We start from the raw sequence: 19,076 nt of genomic DNA on the forward strand, positions 1-19,076 counted from the left end.
AGGTTCAAAAAGTCAAAGCTATTCTTGGCGTAACCCGGAGACTTCCCTTCCTTCCTGCTGACGTCTGCACTGATGGTCTGAACGCGAAGGCGGATAAAACTGCCGGCGCCACAGCAGGCGCAGAGGCAGCAGCACCAGCTGCAGTGGCAGCCACTGCCTTTTTCATAGCTAGTTTTATGGAAGGGTGTCCATGGTAAAGCAGTAAAAACAGCTGTAATTTTATTAAATCTGAATCCTTGAGCACATGTCTTTTTTCATAGTCTTTGTGATAAAATGAGAATATGCAAAAAGCACTTTGGCCACCCACTGAAATGCCATGGCTGTCCTAAGGAAAGCACTGTCTGTCGGTCTGTCCGAGATGCAAACCAAACCAGCCACATCTCCATGGGACAGCTCTTTTACTTAAAAGAAGGACTGGCAGAAAAACCATGGTCATTCAGACTTGGGGTATTTGACAGACATTTTCTTTTTTTTATTATTTCTTTTTTTTATATTTAATTCTTATTCAAGTACAGTTTTCTGTCTTATATTCCCAGCATTTTCTTTAAAAAAATAAATAAAGGAGCTTAGCACTTCAAGGAAAACAATTGATAATATTTGTGTCAATCATAAAATTCAAATTTTTATGTAAAATTAGATTCTGTTAAACTTGTATCCACTACTGTGAGCTTAGCAGACTCGCAATATTTAAAGGCTTTTCTAATAAGATAGAATGTGACTTCTTGATGTTATATAATGAAATATGTCAACATTTTAAAGATATGCATAACAGTAAAACAGTATTTTACAAATGACTAAAGTATGAAATTACAAAAGTATATACATAGGCAAAAGATCTAAGTACAAAATGGATTTTAATTTTTTTAATCCTCACCCAGGCATTTTTTTCACTGCTTTTAGAGAGAGGGGAAGGGAGAGAGAACACCAATGTCAGAAAGAAACATCAACAAGTTGCCTCTTGTATGCACCCAGACCAGGGATCAAACCCACACCCTAGGTACAATATACACCCTGACCGGTGGTCAAGCCTGAAGCCTTTTGGTCATGGGACAGCAGTCCAACCAACTGAGCCACACCGGCCAGGGCAGTACAGGATGGATTTAATGTAATAGAGTAAAAAACTCAATGATACGGTTTCAGATACCACAACCAACATTTTAGAAACTACCACTGTCAAGTTTTAGTACAGCATCAAAGTTCTTACTGTAGAGTCAAAGAATACCCAAAATTATCTAACAAAGCTTTTAAAACACTTCCCCATTTCCCAACAACACATTTATATGAGGTCAGAAGATATTTCAAACAACATACCACATCACAACTAATTGAATGCAGAAGTAAATATGAGAACTCAGGTACCTTATACTAAGCTAGATATTACGTACATCTGTAAAAATATAAAGCCATGTCATTGCCACTCATCTCACTGTTTTCTCGCTTTCTCAGCTGCACCGATGCCAGCAGCTCAACAGCACAAGAGAGCATGCCCACCGCTCTGGCCCCCACAGGGTTGGCACGCCAGAGTCTCCAGCACAACAGCAGTGTCATGGGACTGGTATGGTGTGAGTTTGGCAGCAACAGGACATGGCCCCTTTGCAAATGCATCAGCACCCAGGATGATGGCATCACACAGCTGGTAGCGACATAGAAATCAGTGACCTGAGTGGTGCACGTCACCACAGAGGAAGACAGAAAGAAGAGTAGGAGGGGACTGCTTCATGAAAATCCCAAACCCTAACTTATTGAATACAGGGGACCCTTCCTACAAGCCTTATAGTTGCTAAGGGTGAATGGAAGTAAGGGGGTACACATATTTGAGATCCTATAAAAGTAGCTGGGTAGAGAAATGCTGTCTGTTACTGTCACGGAGATCTTATTCCAGCTCCGGGTTGAGGTGACCTGGAAAACATGAGTCGGTACTATACCTCTCAGCAAACCCATCCATGTGGAAGAAATCATGGTGCAGGAGCTCAGCGCAGAAGGGCCTTTTGTCGGGATCAATATGTAAGCATTTCTGGAAAACCAAAGACATACATCTCATACTTTTAAAAAAGCTGCCTACATTTAAATTTCTAAGTATAGAAAATATTTCTTTATAGTCCATGAATTTTAAACAGCTATGATAAATGATAAATGAAGCACAAATCTATACAAAGGCCACCAGACATTCTGATCAAGCTCTAGCTCTACTGTGAATTGGTAAGAAATACAGGACACAGAGCAACATATTAAACTATATTTATGTGGGAAGTTCTAAGGCACAGACAACATAGTTTCCTCATCATATAAATGGCAGGGTTTAAACAAAAAAAGAGACAAAGATGAGCTTATAAATTAAGAACCTTAAAAAGATATAACTCATTGCTTGATATGTTGACTTCACGTGAGTCCTAGTTTAAACTATACAAAATTATGAGAAAATCAGTAACATTTTGAGCATTGATTAGATGTTTCATGATATTAAGGAATTAGTGCGAAGTTTTAAAATTTAAGTCTCTTGAAGAATAGAAGGGAAAGGACCTTCGCCATGATTATTATTGTGCTAGCTGGATGATTTCATTGTAATGCAGGTCTTGTTCTGATTAATTAAAACCACTCAATGCCAGTAGAAGTAAAAAAAAAAACTCAAAAAGCAACTGTAAATAAACAAGAAAAGTCCAACATAAAATTAAGGTATTTGTAGGTAAAAAAAGGTACTATCTGAGATTTGCTTCAAAATGCTGGAAAAAATGTAAACAGGGTGTAGGTCAATGAAAGAAGACTGTCAAGATGTTGTTCTTTTTAATTTAAAAAAATGCATTTTTTGTTTTATTTTTAATTTTTTTATTTTAATTGTTGTTTAAGTACAGTTTTCTACCCTTTATCCCCATCCCACCCCACCCCCCCAGTCCTCCCCACCTTCCTCCCATCTCCACTCCCCATTTTTAAATTTTTTAAATATATTTTATTGATTATGCTATTACAGTTGTCTCAATTTTCACCCTTCGCCCCACTTCACCTAGTAAGCCCTTTTCCCTGTGACAATTCTCCCACCCCTTAGTTCATGTCCATGGGTGATGCATATACACTCTTTGGCTCCTCTATCTCCTATACTATTCTTAACACTCCCCTGTCTATTTCGTACCTACCAATTATGCTTCTTAATCCTGCACCTTTCCCCCCATTCTCCCTCTTCCCCCTCCCACTGATAACCCTCCAAATGATCTCCATATTTAGACTGTTCTGCTTGTTTGCTTAGTTTCTTTTTCCTTTTCTTTTAAAAAATGTTTTATTGATTATGCTATTACATTTGTCCCATTTCCCCCCTTTATTCCCCTCCACCCTGCACACTCCCTCCCACCCACATCTCCCACCCCTTAGTTCATGTCCGTGGGTCATACATACAAGTTCTTTGGCTTCTACATTTTCTATGCTATTCTTAACCTCCCTGTCTATTTTCTACCTACCATTTATGCTACTTATTCCCTGTACCTTTTCCCCCATTCTCCCATCACCCCCTTTGCTAATAACACTCCATGTGATCTCCATTTCTGTGATTGTGTTCCTGTTCTAGTTGTTTGCTTAGCTTGTTTTTGTTTTCATTATTTTTTTTAGGTTCAGTTGTTGATAGTTTTAAAAATATTTTATTTATTTTTCAAAGAGGGGAAGGGAGGGAGAAATAGGGGGAGAGAAACATCAATGTGAGGTTGCCTCTCATGTGGCCCCCACTGGGGGCCTGACCCACAACCCAAGCATGTGCCCTAGACTGGAAGTGGAATCAGTGACCCTTGGATTCGCAGGTCAGCAGCACTCAACCACTGAGCCACACCACCCAGGACTACTGTTCATATTTCTGATCTTCTTTTTCTTAAATAAGTCCCTTTAATGTTCCATATAATAATGGCTTGGTGATGAACTCCTTTAACTTTACCTTCTCTGGGAAGCGCTTTATTTGCCATTTGATTCTAAATGATAGCTTTGCTGGATAGAGTAATATAGGTTGTAGGTCCTTGCTTTTCATCACTTTGAACACTTCTTGACAGTCCTATCTAGCCTGCAAAATTTCTGTTGAGAAATTAGCTGATAGTCTTATGGCAATGTCTTTGAATGTAACTATCTGCTTTTCTCTTGCTTCTTTTAAGATTCTCTATTTATCTTTAACCTACCATAACCTGCCAACACCTAACAAAGAAATATGGCCCAAATGAAAGAACAGATCAAAAGTCCAGGTAAAGAGCTACCTAGCCCTCCACCTGGACTGGAAGTTCAAGAGGTTGTTAATTGTTGAAGCTCGATGGCAAATACAGGAGGGTTCATTATACTATTATTCTTTCTATCTCTTTTCTGTGTGAAAATTTATACAATAAAATGTTTTACAAGTTTTACTTTTCTGCTATAGGGGAATAAGTTAGACTAATACTTTCATTTTTATTCCCTTTAAATCACTTTATATACAGATCATAAAGCTGGTCTTAATTATAATATCTGCACGTGTTAGAAGATTACGTAGAAAAGTAGAAATGTATTATGCTAAAAACTTACTATAATTAGTTATAAGCTCACTAAATTTTTTAAATGACCTCCACAGAAAATTTAAAAAGCAAAAAAAAATCTTATATAAATGTTAAATGATCCTGGTGACTTAGAGATATTTATTTTACCAATACTTTAGGACACTCCTAACTAATAAGAACTTTTGAGCTAATAATTCCCAAATGCCCACTTCCAGGAATGATGTGCTCCACAGAGACTCTCCCTAATATTCCCCAGTCAAAAACAAGGCAAGGGTAATGATGATTTGTAAATTAGCTTCAGCAAACTCAGTGGCTACGCAGAAGCCCCTCTAACAACACACCACAGATCACTTGTCCACCTTGTGGCTCAGACCAAGCGTAGTATCTGTCCTTCTCTGTCTAACAAGACACCACAGGTCACGATCCTATGCCCCACACTTTAATTGATTTTCCCACTACTCTTCTCTTTTTTTTAATTTTCTTATCCTGCTTTTCTTTTTCTTTCCACTTAAACAAGGCTTGCATTTTAAATGTTAAACATTAAAAACATACCATTGTGAAGATGTTTTCACACTTAAAACATGCTAGATAACTCATCCTAAATGGTTTCCTAAGTGAAATTTTCAGGCCCTTATCTCTAAAGCCAGCACCTCCAGTCCTCCCCTCATACAAAGTTGTTGACCTAAACGATCAACTGGACAAGAAAAAAAGAAGAAAAAGGTCAAGTCTCCAAAATATAAATTCCCTGTTAGACGGTGAAAGAAAAAGTATGATTACCTTTGCTAAATCTATCACAACTTCAGGGAGCTTGGGATATCGTCTTTCAAGAGGTTCCATTTCCTTGATTTCAGGCAACCTTACTCCAGCAAATGCAGGGTTTTTATAAAATAGCTCTTGATGTCTTGGAATGAGATTACCTGGCGGTGAGAACAGCACACAGCTCTGTCATTATACATCATGATAGAAATGGCAGGGACAGGTGAGGTGGAGTAGAGAAAAGAGCGAAACGCCACTTATGGAAGGGGGGCTCTCTTCGTCTGCAAAGTCAGCCGAAGAGAGTGCTCTTGACGTGGGGGCTCCTGGCAGTCTTTATAGAGGTTTGGACATAAATCAATTCCAGGAAACAAACTTTCTTATCTCAACATACTCATTGAGAGAAGTTCACACCCAGTAAACACAGAAGTGAACACTGGGGGACCCCTAGAAAAAAGAGAGATGAAGAACATCTTATAATTTTTAAAAATATAACTACCAGCACTTCATTTTTAGCAACAAAGCATAAGTGCTGACTGAAACAATGAAAATATTAATAGTCATTTGGCCCAACTCTAATCTAGGTAAATCAGTCCTACCATTTAGGAATTTAATTTTTGGTCAACTGATTTTGTAACTATGTCCAAGGTCTGACTTGAGCAGTTCATCTTTTTTCTCAACTTCAGTACTTATTTGAGCATAAAATATATATAAAACTACTAGGGAAACTCAAAACCCAATAGTTAAATAGCCCCCAAGTATTTTATCATTATTTTCTTGTTCCAAGCTCTATCTCCCAACATGAAACTAAGAGACTTTGCTAGTCTAGCACTGACATTCCGCTAAAGCACTAACACCAAAGGCCACGTCTGCAACAAGATTAAACTACCTCCAAAGTCTCCGTGTCTCTCAATTTGAAGGTGAGGATGAGGGTGTAGTCATGTAACACCAATGCTTGTTGGTCCATAGGTAATAAGTGAGCATTTGCAACCTCTCTATGGGTGACTTACTGAATGTAAAAGTGGAGGTATGCATAACCTTTGCTCTTTACTTGAAGGGCAAGTGGGGCAGCAGGTGGGGCAAGAGCCCGATCACACCATACGTCACACCAACCACAGCCAGACTGAGAATGAGTGAATATACACATGAAGTTTTCTTGTTTGCTTCCTATTTTATAAAATCAATGAATGCAAACCAAAAAACATAGGAAACAAAAACCCTCTAACATGTAAAACACAGACAGCTGTATAAGCTTACCCAGACACCCTATAATATGATATAGCTGATCAATATCTGAATCTCCAGGGAAGAGGGGCTCCCCCATGAGCATTTCAGTCACCAGGCAGCCGATGGCCCACACGTCAACAGCCCTGAAGAAAAAGCAACGTGGTGTAAAATCTGGCAACTTAATGTTTTTATTGTGACTGAATCTGCTTTGCATATTACTATTTAGTATTCTAGGTATTGAGAACAGTAGTAGCATGCCTTAGATTACCTATGAAAAGACATTTTCCTATAAGCCTAAAATGCCAATTCCCAATTTTATTTAAGTCAGATTTCCAGAAACTTGAATCGTGTGACATAGAGAAAAAAAGGCTTCTGAAAAGTCACAACAGTTATGTGTACTTTATTCTGAAAATAAGCCTTTTGGGTTTCCATTTAGAACCTATTCATTCTATGTTTACACATAACTCTCACCAGTTAATCAGTCTATCCCGCCAGAATGAGGGATATTCTGAAAACTACCAGAAGGAGGCAGTCATGAGGGACACAAGGGCACATACAGTAATAAGAAAGAGAACCGAAAGATAATAGGAGAAAAAATTTAAACACTGTCTTTAAAATTAGTCATAAGAACTTAAAGAACGTGCTGGCATGATTAACATAAGGATGACTACCTTGAAGTTGCTCAAGGTCATAGCTGAACTATAAAATGATATAAAAGTTATAGTATGGCAATAAAATCAGAACTCAAAGTGATCAAGGAAATATTAAATGATGTGTACTCTGAAAATAGAATTATAGAAAATATTTTTTAAAGATTTCTATAAAATCAGTAAAAGTTACAATCCCTTCTTCTTTGATAAATTCATTTATGGAACAATTTATGTGTTAAAAACATCTCACTCCATTATTCCTACCCCAACCGTTCTCATTTCAACAGTCAGATTTAGCCAGTCACTGTTACCTCTCTTTATGAGTGAAAAATAATATGTTTCCAAATCACAATAAGAAAAACAAAAAAACAAAACAGACCACTTGCTTGCCTTGATTTCCTTACCCTTAAAATAAGTATACTCACCCCAAGTTGTTTCACAAGCATTTTTAAAGGGGAAGAAACAAAATTACAAATTATTTTATAACGTTTCCTAAATTCAAAACTTCCTTTTAGGTTAGAGGAATCTTTTATTGCACTAGAAACATGTTAACCACCCCCTCACCATCATGGTTTCTTACTTGCCATACTTGACATCACCAACCAACAGTTCCGGAGCTCTGTACCACCGTGTTGCCACATAATCAGTGTAAACTTCCCCGGGAGCTGCCAGTGTCCGTGCAAATCCAAAATCACATAACTTGACAACGCCAGACTGGGAGACCAATATATTCTCTGGCTTGATATCTCTGTGTATGATCTAACACAGAAAAACAGACATACCATACATTGGCACATAAAGTTAAGCAAATTAATTATTTTTTGAGCATCTGCCATGTGCAGGTCACTGGTTTTGTTCCCATAATAAACATACATAAAAGCATATAAAAGCATATTCCTGGTTCTTCAGAATCTGAAATCCACTTGGGCAAAACATAATATTTATGCTTAAAATTTTATATAAAAAAATACTAGATGATATATATATATTATTAATTACCAAATCAATTGTTCTGTTAACTAGTGCCTGCTCCCAAGACTAAGAGAGTAAAGCAATAACTGAAGATTGCGTGCTCAAGGAAAAATTTTATGAAAGGGGTGGGCTGTACGATAGGCCTTTAACACTAAGAATGGCGTAGGTCAAAATGAAAGGGCAATCCAAGTGAAGGTAACAAAGACAGGAAAAGGGTACAGACAGAAATAGGTCAGGAGACTCTAGAGAAATGTCACTTCCCGAGTGGAGGTCATGCACTAGGGAGGAAGGATGCCTCAACTGCCAGCCTGAGAAATCTGAGCTTCGGTCAAGGCTCTGGGAGCCCATGGAAGTGGCCTGACCAGTAAGTGTTTAAAGAGGTTGGCCATAAATAAACTAAGTCGGAGAGAGGCACTAAAGGCAGGGAAGAGAGCGGAGGGACAACTAGGAGATAATAAGGGCCTAAATCAGGCTGGTGCTCAAAGGAACGGAAAGGAAGAGACATAGTTTAGAAATATGGTCAATCTACCACCTATTGGGCTTAGGAAGTAATCTCAGATATTTTCTTTAAACCAAGGAATCTAAAAAAATGGTGGCTTCATTACCAAAAATTAAAGTCTAGAAAAAGTCAGTTTTGATGGAATGATTAGTAGTTTAGTTTTAGCCACAGGGGCTTTTATGTAGATTGCCAAGCACCTAAGTGGAGAAATTATTCAGGCAATTAGAAGTGTAAACAGGGTCAACAAGGTCAGAGGTCAAGGTTTCTAAAAGAGAAAATATGGACACTAGGAGAGAATACTAAAAATTCTATAGTTAGGCAAAACAAAATATTAGACCTAATTCTCTAATACAAGAAAACTGTATTTTGAAAAAATCTAAAAATATACGGATTTTTAAAACTCTTTCAGAGTACCAGCATCCTAAATGGCAACCCGCCATTGCTGAGCATCTTGCACAGGCTACCAACTTCCATTACATCCTAGGCATCCATGGCAAGCTCAAAGGGCCAGCCCACATCCGCTACCATCTATTACTTTTATAATCACACACAAAATATCATTTACAAGATTTTGTAAAACTGGAAGAATAAGTGTGTTAAGCCATTCATTTTGCACTTTGTGTCATTTTACCTAGAGGTGCTTTTATATGATATGCAAAAAATACAAAATCATTGTGACAGACTCTAGGGTAAGAACAGGGATTTTTATGCTGCACAACTCTGCGAGAGAATCTGAGCTAACCTACACATGGATCCTTGGATGTACACATTTGTCAAAACTCATCACTTAAAATTTGTGCATTTCACTCAGTAAATGTCATCTCAAAAAAAGCAAATATGAAACTGTAGTTAATATGCATGGCTGAAATATTTACAGTTGAAGTGTACTGATATCAATAATTTATTTATGGATACACAAATAAGACATTAATAGATAAGTATATGAATTAATAAACAAATACATCATAAAAAATACAGCAAAATGTTAACAACTATATAATCCAGGTGGTAGGTATATGGGTGTCCGTGGCACTCTGTCAACTTTTCAGTATGGCCTAAACTTTTCCTAATAAAATGTCTGGGGGGAGGATACATGTACTGTGACACATGAAAACTGGCCATATCAAAGTAACAGTTCCTTTCTATGACTACTGGTCCAAACTTTACACAAGTATCTCACTAAGTTACATGATGCATCTGGAGGGTGAATCATTGGCAAAATAATTATTTAAACTAAATACTTACATTGTGACTATGACAAAATCCAATTCCATTAATAATCTGAAACAAATACTTTTGAACTACTTGGTAGTCTAGTCCATTTGGAAAGAGTTCCAAGTCATCCAGAATGGTATGGTCAACAAACTCAAAGACTAGGTACCATCGTTTTTTTTTCTTACACACTTCCAAAAGATTCACCAGATTTTCATGCCTCAGTTGCTGTTATTAAAAAAAATGCAAAAATGGTTTTTACACAATCAAATGACTAGCAATTAGTCATAATCTAAAATAGATCTTAGCATAAGAAAGACATAAATAAAATGCACAAAAGTATACATTATAAACATATAGACTGTTTTTAAAATTATAGTTAAAAGACCACATTGCTCTGTCATCCTCTCAGCACAGTAAAGCCAACGAGGAAGAGAAATATAGTTCCATCTCTGATGAAACCAAGTAGGATCTATGACCCCTACCCACAACAAATGAGGTGAAACTGCCAATGCAGTCAAGGTTTAGGAAGATACCAAGAGATCCTCTGTGGCCACAAAGCTGGCAGAGCAGAGCTCTCCAAGGCTGGTGACATACCCTAAAAAGGAAAAACAGAACAAAACAAAAAAAGCCAACCTTCCAAAAAATCAAGTTTCCAGAAAATAAAACTCACTTATGCTGTCTGCAATCAGGCTAGATGTGGCCTGAGTAGAGGAGGAAGGCAAAGGCAGCAGTGGCTGGAGAAGGCATGGGGGCAGGGGGTGCTCCTGGGGTTATTTTAGTATTCTCTTTCTTAGTTTAGATTGGGGTTACATGGGGTTGTTCAGTTTTTGTAAAATCCAGATACATTCTTACGATATGTATACTTTTCTACATGTATCTGTCAATAAATGTGGGGGGAAAAAAAGAGCCAGCCCTGGCTGGAATGGCTCAGTGGATTGAGCACAGGCCTGCAAACCAAAGGGTCACCCGTTCGATTCCTGGTCAGGGCACAAGCCTGGGTTGCAGGCCTGGTCCGCAGTTGCAGGCATGTGAGAGCAACCACACATTAATGTTTCTCTTCCTCTCTTTCTCCTTCCATTCCCCTCTCCCTAAAAATAAATAAATAAATAAAATCTAAAAACAAATCCAGATATAAAAAAAACAGATTTATAAAAGCACAGCCACTGGACTGACAGCTGACTTCTCAAGAGCCACAATGGAAGCCAGAGAATGAAACAATGTTATTTTCATTTTGTTACAAGAATATAATTGCTAACTTAAAATTCCATGCCCAGAAAAAATATCCTCCATAAATAATAACAAAATAAAGACATTTTCATGTAAATTTAAATTAAAGTGTTTTTTGCAACATCATGGATGGAACTGAAAAGCATTATGCTGAGCTTATTATAAGCCAGGTGGTGAAAGACAAATACCATATGATATCACCATTAACAGGAATCTAAACAACAAAACAAACAAGCAACCAAATATGACCAAAGACACTGAAATACAGAACAGGCTGACAGGGACCAGAGCGGAAAGGGGAGAGAATCATAGGGGAAAAGGGGAAGGACTCACATGAACAAGTATAAAGGACACATGGACAATAACTAAGGTGGGGGGCGGAAGTGGGAGGGAGGTGGGGAGCACTGGGGGGGGGCAGGGCTGGGAATATAAGACAGAAAACTGTACTTGAACAAGAATTAAATTAAAAAACAAAATATAAAAATAAAAAATAAAAAATAAAAATAAATAAAGTGTTTTATCTACAGTAGATCCTCACGAAAGAAAAATTTTAACAAGAGATCACATAGAAATAATCTTAGATGAAGAAAAAAAGGATGCACAAAGAAAACAGTAAAAATAAACTTAAATAAAACTTAACAATAATTATGTTTTCTGGTATTTAAAAAATATATAAGGGTTAATGTATGACAATATTAGCATAAAATACAAAAGAGAATAACCAGAGATAAGTATTGCTAGGTTTGGAAGAAGGATAAAAGTACTGGATATTGTTAAACTGGAATAAATATGTAGGGTAACCACTAAAAGATAGAAAAATATATAATTTTCTAATTATTTGAGGGAAGTAAATGACAAATATAATCAATCCAAAGACAGAAAGAAAAAAATAATACAGAACCACTAAGCCAGATAGTATATTTTAATTTGGGTAGATGTACACCCAAATATATCAGAAACTATATTATAGGTAGATGGACTAACTATTCAATTAAAATGCAAAGATTGTCAAACATGATAAAAATTAAAATGCAACTACATATTCATAAGAGACACATATAAACAAGGACTGAGAAAAACTGAAAGTAAAAAAAATGAAGAAAAAATATACTATGCAAACACTAACCAAAATTAAACTGGTATAACCTTATCAGTTTCAGACAAAAAAGACTTTTAAGAAAAAAACACTACTATAATAAAGTTATTCCATGAAATAAAAGATTTGATTAAACACAAAAACACAAATTTGAAATATAGTATTCTACACTAATTATATGGCCTTTCTATTTATAAAGTTAAACCTTAACTGAATTACAATGAAAAAAGGAGAAATCAATAATCACAGAGGAAGATTTTAACATATTTCTTTTCAGTACTGGATAGAACAAGCACACACAAAAAAAAGTTAGTGAGAATTTAGAAGATTTAATCAACTCAAATACTAAAGCTAAGTTAATGAAATACTTGCCAAGCACATGATGTATTATTTTTGTTTTCTATATTCAGGACCAAAAAGCACGTATCAAGAAATTTCAAAGGAATAAAATCTTACATAGTATACACTCAGATCACAGAACAATTGTGTCACAAGTAAAAAAGAGGGGAGGAAAACATAGAAAACTTCCACATGTTTGGAAATTAAGAAAAATAAGAAAATATTTTAAACTGCCAATCAAAATTTCTGCAATACGTACCAAACCGTTCTGAGAGGGAAATTTATAGCCTTAAATGCATAAATGAGGGCAGGGGAGCGGGAAATACAAGAAATAAGCACCTATATCAACAGGTTAGGAAAAAGAACGACAAAATAAACCCACCCAAAGTAAGTAAAATGAAAAACTAAAGGACAAAAAAATGAAATAGAAAAGAAATACATAATAGAGAAGATCAATAAAGCTAAACATTGGTTCTTTCTAAAGATAAATAAAATTAATAAACTTCGGATAAGACAGATTAAAAAGAGAGAGAGAGAGTTGAGCTAACATAGCGGGCTTGAGACTGCCATCCTTAGACAGGCCTACTTGCAAAGTGAGCCTTTGGCTAGTACCTAGGAACTTGGATTTCAGGAGGGTTCCCTTCATCTCCAGAATTGACAAAAATGGCTCAATGTGCAAACAATACTGTTTATACTGAATACCTACATTCCTTCTGGTAGTCTGGAATTTTGGTATGAGCCAGGCAGAAGTGCCTACATGACTAGCCACCAATAAAAGTCCTGCACACTGAGTCACTAATGAATTTCCTTGGTAGACAATATTTCACATGTGATATCCCAACTCCTTGCTGGAGGAAATAAGTGCGCCCTGGGTGACTCCACTAGAAGAGGATTTTTGGAAACCTGTAACAGGTCTACCTCTGGAATTCACTCCATGTGCCTTCTCCATTTCCTGATGTTGCTTTGCATTCTTTGACTGTGATAAGTCACAGCCATGAACACAGCGATTGCTGAGTGCTGTGAGTCCTCCCAGTGAATTGCTGAGCCTTGCAGTGGTCTTTGAAACTCCCAATACAGATGATAACTAGCTAGCTCTATCTAGCTAGGTAGGTAGGAGGATAGGCAGATAGATACAGAGAAAAGCAACAAACAGTTTTAAAATTATGTTTATATTCATGTTATAAATGAATATTCATATATAATCATTTTACGTATTGTCACAAAAGAAATTTATACTCCAACAGTAATTTTCCCCCAAAATGTAATCCTGATCAAGAAACAACTAATGTTTTAAACAAAATATATGTATTTACTCACCTTTAGTAACTTGATTTCTCGCATAGCAATTTTTTTAACCATTTTGTCATCATCACTTTCTAAGAACTTCTTGATGGCTACAATTCTTCCACTATCTTTATTCCTACACTTCATCACCATTCCGTAACTCCCTTCTCCAACCAATCCTAGGTTCTCATATTTTTCCATTTTGATTCAAAACCAGGAGAATTTTTTCTTGCTGTAGAAACCAAAACATAGAACTTAATAATGCTGAGTATGTTGATTTTCCCCACTATCTCAGCAAATTAGTTCTTCCCCAACTTGTTTTCTATATCAGAGAGGTCACTGCGTTGATGGCTCTCCTTTGCTGTCTCACAATTTCTTATGGTTTCCAATTCTAAGTTATGTTTTCAAAATATTCATATTCATTTCATAATAGACAACATAAATGCAACTGAAGCCATTAACTTTAAATTTAAATGACTAAATTACAAAACAATTATAGCTCACTTTACAAAAACACAATTTCTTTTCATTCAAAGGTGAAAAAGGCACAGGTGAATTGGCTTTCTGAAGATCCTGTTTAATTTTTTCTTTTTACATCAGGATTAAAAAATCAAAGTTGAAAATTTTTATACACTCTCTACTGAACTGGGAAGAATATTTACCCCCAAAGTGATCACTTACCAAGTAAACACTTAGAATCTTTAATAAACTTTTTTCTGTTACTTTTACTTTTCTTACTATAGTAATTAAATTCCTATATTGAACTTACAAAATAACAGCAATGACATCACAGTATATGGGCAGATTTTTTTAATGAAATAGTCATACCAAATACAGCATTTCAAAACTCCTTTTAATGATTAGTCACTATGAGAATGACCATTTGAATTTTGTGTTTAAAATTCTTTTATATTCCCATTACATGTGATTTTCTAGATAAAGACAATCTTAATAAAATCTTTCTTATTTCACCCAGAAAAAAAACTCTTCAGCCCCAAAACAGATAGATTTTAATTCGTCAGTTTTTACTGCCATGAAATACAAAGGCTAATAAACTGCAATTTCAAAGTTAAATTTATTTTTTGAATCTGGTGTTGCAGCCCTGGCTTGTGTAGCTCAGTGGATTAAGCTGCAAACCAGAGTATTGCGGTTTGATTCCCAGTCAGGGCATATGCCTGGGTTGCAGGCTAGTTCCCCGGCAGGGGACACACCAGAGGCAACCATACATTGATATTTCTCTCTCTCTCCTTCCTTTCCCCTCTAAAAATAAATAAATAAAATCTTTTTAAAAAATCTGGTGTTGCAATTAAATTCTAGAACCAAAAAGTAAAAAATATTGTTCTTAATCCCAATATGGTCCTAAAAGTTTGTGTAGTAAAAAATATCTTTAGGTAACTATGTATTCAAATGATGACTCAAAGTTAAAGTTTTTAGAATCTGACAATACAAACACACTCACTCATAAAACTTAGGGAAAAAACATTCTCAACTATTACATTTTGTATTTATGGCAATCTAAGACTAATTTACCCAGATTGTGAATTGTGATGTTTTACTTGCTTCCCCTTTCAGTACACTGATGACAGAGACAATACAAATATCCTCTTCATTCTAGCAAACTATGATAATCCAATGAATACATTTTTAGCATTATGCATGTAATACTTTAGGGTTTTTAATATAGATATACATGGAACCAGAGACTGATCTGGGGGTGAGGGGGTGAATGAAAATAAACCCTAGTCACCACCAACTCAAACTATTTCACTGTTTTACTACCAGCTTTGATATTAGGTTCTACTATAAACTCTTTACACAGCAGTGTCCCAACGCTACTTTCCATACATTTGACGTTTTAACTTCCATTTAATGTCTATTAACTATTGAAAAAAACTTCTCAAAGTAATTTTATGTCTTCTTTCTGTAATTATTTTTCCTTCCACTTTATGTTTTATCAAAGACTAGGTGGTTTGGGTTTATCATGTCAAGGACAAACACAGATGGAGTCTATAACTTACATCATCTAAAAACATTCTGCAACCGGCATCCTCAACATTTGAAAATGCAAAGTAAAGGAAATTAAAATTACCACGAACATCTAAAATGTTCTGAAGCATATCATAAGCTAAGATTATATAAATTGACTACTTCAAATTTATTCTTGCAGCCAACTGCACACTGGGTCACAGCCCAGTGAACATACCTATTGTACAAGTGGCACTGCCTGAAAATACCTCAAAAGCATCACGGCTTAAAAAGCCCCTTGTTTCCTGAAACAGTTACTCTTGAACCGTAAGTTTTCATGCCTTCTACTTCTGAATGTAAGGGTAATACAAATGAAGCCTGGCGATTGGCAGTGTGGTATTTCTGGATGTGTGCCATGTAAGCGTATGGTTCCAATACCAACAATTTAGAATACAACAATTTAATTTGGATTAAAACAATGCTAATTTTTGTCGTATTAAAGAGATTGAAATCTATTGCACATGAAAGAGCGAGATAATATAAGACTTTAAAAGTATATACTCACTGTTCCTTTAATATCCTCTCACGTGGAAAGACCCAAAGGTTTTCAACTTGGAAACAAATTTGAGCTGAAATTCATCTCGCTCGCAGGTATAAAGGATGCTGATTAGCTAACTACCAATTTTAGTGCTAATACGATTCCTTAAGCGGACACAGTCACCAGTCTCAGGTGAAGCAGGCACAGAGGCAGATTGGCCCTGGCCCGCCCCAAGCTCACACTCCAGATGACCACGGGCCGCATGCTGTCGTCGTCAAGGCAACGACCTCACTCCGCCGCCAACCATAGGCACAAAGTCTCCAGAGAGAGATACGGCCCAGGTAAAAATGCGTCCACGGTAGGCACTGACACCTGTTAAAACCAAGGCTTGTAGAGAAATTAGCTGGGGTGGGAGGGCAACTTCTCCCAGCTCGGAAGGTGCCCAGTCCGTGGATTCTGCGAACCTGCTCTGCTCCAGCTAGCCCTGGGCGAAGGCGTTGGCCACCCAGCTGCAAGGGGGTGGGTCCTTACCCTGCGCCAAGCTTCCCGTGTTCTGATTGGCTGCGTCCTGTCGTCATGAGCTGTGATTGGCTTAGCGCCAACCACCCTTCCCCTACACCTGGGCTCCGCCCGTGTTCTGTTCACTGACGTCCCCGCAGCAGCTTCTGGACACAAACTACGTTCTCAGGTAAGGAGATAGCTTTCTGCCTTCGCTGGGAGACTTCTCCTCGTTAATGAGGGCAAGAAACGATTATGGTGCTCACCAGGAGGGTAAAAGTGGTAGTGGTTTGTAGGACTGGGAGAAAAATGGAAGAGGGAGACCATGCACAGAGCGAGGAGAAGCGGTGTTCCCCACAGCTTCCCAGCGCGGGAGGGGAATTGCCCCCGACGCCCTCACTCAGGAGGGTTCGGTGTGAGCGTCGGGGCCAGTCTGGGCCAGGTAGGGGATGAGGGTATCAGTCGAGGAAGTGATGATTAATAGGTGAGTCAAGGTTAAAGTACGTGGGTGACGACAGAACTGAAGTTAGGAGGGACACTGAGGATAACCTGGGCACTGAAGATAAGGGAAATGGAGATAACATGAATGAAATAAAAGGGGCTAGAATGGTTGAAGACCTAGAAGAAATGAACAAAACTGGCCAATGGCAGCTAAATTGTGCAGTTGGAGGTTCCGATCTTTAAGCACAGACCAACTCGATCCATATATAACCCGGCAGACTGGTAGGTCAGAGTCATGCCCATGATGAGGTCAAAGAAACAGCGTTTTGCTCATTTTCAAAGAATTTGGAGTTTAGGCCATTCCCCTGCACCGAGGAGGCCTTCAGAACTGTTATTTTCACATTAAACCATGAAAACTAAACATTTTATAATCGTATTTGGCCTCTATCGATCCAATGAAGTGCTCTGGATAGCATATATTTATATCTATACTCAATACTAAGGTATTAATTCCTTTTTATATACTAATAAACATTTGGTTTATAAATTAACCTTTTGTGAGTTTGGTTAGCATGAATTAATCTCCCAGTGCTTAATTACCAGGATCAAACTGCTTAAAAATCTAGTTCCTGAACCTGTAATACTAACCAGACCTGGGACCTGGCTATGGCAAGAATATAATTCTTTGGTCAATCCAAGATATGTCTCAATATAGTAATTAGCTATTATATCCTTTGCTGTGACCAAGCTGGAGGGGGTCATGCCCAATTTTGTTACCTCTATAGGATATAGGGGCAGATTCCCTTTATAAAGTGGCAAATCCAGGTTTGGGGGACATGAAACTTGAGAAAAATGCAAGAGTATTTTGCTTTTGCAACTTTACAAAAAGAGTCAACATAATCATGTTTTCCCATCACCAGAGGACATTTTTTCATTGTTTTTAGAGAGGAAGGGAGAGAAACATTGATATGAAAAAGAAGCATTAATTAGTTGCCTCCCTAATGCACCAGGACAGGGCTTGAGAAAATAATTTTTTTAAAGAATTGACTTTGAAAGCCAACTGTAAAGGAGACAGGGTATTCAAGAATTACACATCCTGGGTGAAGTCGCTGACATTTTTGCTAAAGAAGGGGGTAGCATTGTATAGATGCAGGATTAGGTATTTTGTTTTTGTTTTTTTAATAGGGAAATCTTCATGGGGAAAAAGAATGGAAAGGCTTTAAAGAGGTAAGAAAATGAAAAACCAAGGACAAGTAATGAAGAGAAGGTAATAAAGTATAAAAAGGGCTTAGCTTTGAAGAGTGTTAGAGAAAAGGAGTTTAAAGAAAAACTGGGAAAGTGTTGGGCAGACACTTCAGCTGGCCTGGATCGTCTCAGCAAAATCATTTTTGTATAAAATATAATGGTGAGATTAAGTCTTAAGGATTTAAAGGCAGAAATTCCTTGAAAGGTAGTTACTAGAAATCATTTTTATATCAAAGGAATTCAAAATAGTAAATGTGCCCACTTGAAACCAGCTGGTTGTTTTCATGGGACTTGGCATCTGCAAGGACAAGAATGGAGAAAATAGATAGTATGTAAGATACCTCTTAGAGAATTTGTAGCGCAGATTAAACAAAGGAGTTAAGAAATCAAGGATGATGAAGAAAGTACCACTGCCCTGGCTGGGTAGCTCAGTTGGTTAGTGTTATCCCAATATGCCAAGGTGTGGGTTCCATTCCTGGTCAGAGCACATACAGGAACCAACCAACAAATGCATAAACAAGTGGAAAAACAAATTGATGTTTCTTTCTCTCTCTCCTCTTTAAAAATCAATTTAAGAAAATTAAAGAAAGCACCATTGAAATGGCTTGCCATGAGTTCCAGCTAGATAGGAAGA

General features: G+C 37.1%; 1 protein-coding gene across 3 annotated transcripts in view; it reads right to left on the reverse strand.

Moving 5' to 3' along the window:
* CDKL2 (cyclin dependent kinase like 2) overlaps positions 1 to 18,090 on the reverse strand; it is a 34,653-nt gene extending 16,563 nt beyond the window's left edge. The window contains exons 1-7 of one of the 3 annotated variants that reach the window (XM_037050945.1): positions 16,286 to 18,090; positions 13,789 to 13,987; positions 9,840 to 10,034; positions 7,704 to 7,882; positions 6,504 to 6,616; positions 5,271 to 5,410; positions 1,926 to 2,014 (exon numbers count right to left, since the gene is read on the reverse strand). In XM_037050945.1, the coding sequence (XP_036906840.1) occupies positions 1,926 to 2,014; positions 5,271 to 5,410; positions 6,504 to 6,616; positions 7,704 to 7,882; positions 9,840 to 10,034; positions 13,789 to 13,956 (884 nt within the window). In that variant the 5' untranslated portion in view covers positions 13,957 to 13,987; positions 16,286 to 18,090. The remainder of the gene's footprint in view (positions 1 to 1,925; positions 2,015 to 5,270; positions 5,411 to 6,503; positions 6,617 to 7,703; positions 7,883 to 9,839; positions 10,035 to 13,788; positions 13,988 to 16,285) is intronic. The other 2 variants (XM_037050944.1, XM_037050946.1) reach the window with 2 other exon arrangements.
* Between the last annotated feature and the right edge of the window lie 986 nt (positions 18,091 to 19,076).

The sequence above is a fragment of the Sturnira hondurensis genome, unplaced genomic scaffold (assembly GCF_014824575.4).
Source record: "Sturnira hondurensis isolate 20B ecotype Veracruz unplaced genomic scaffold, ASM1482457v3 Scaffold0007036, whole genome shotgun sequence".
NCBI classification, from domain to species: Eukaryota; Metazoa; Chordata; class Mammalia; order Chiroptera; family Phyllostomidae; genus Sturnira; species Sturnira hondurensis.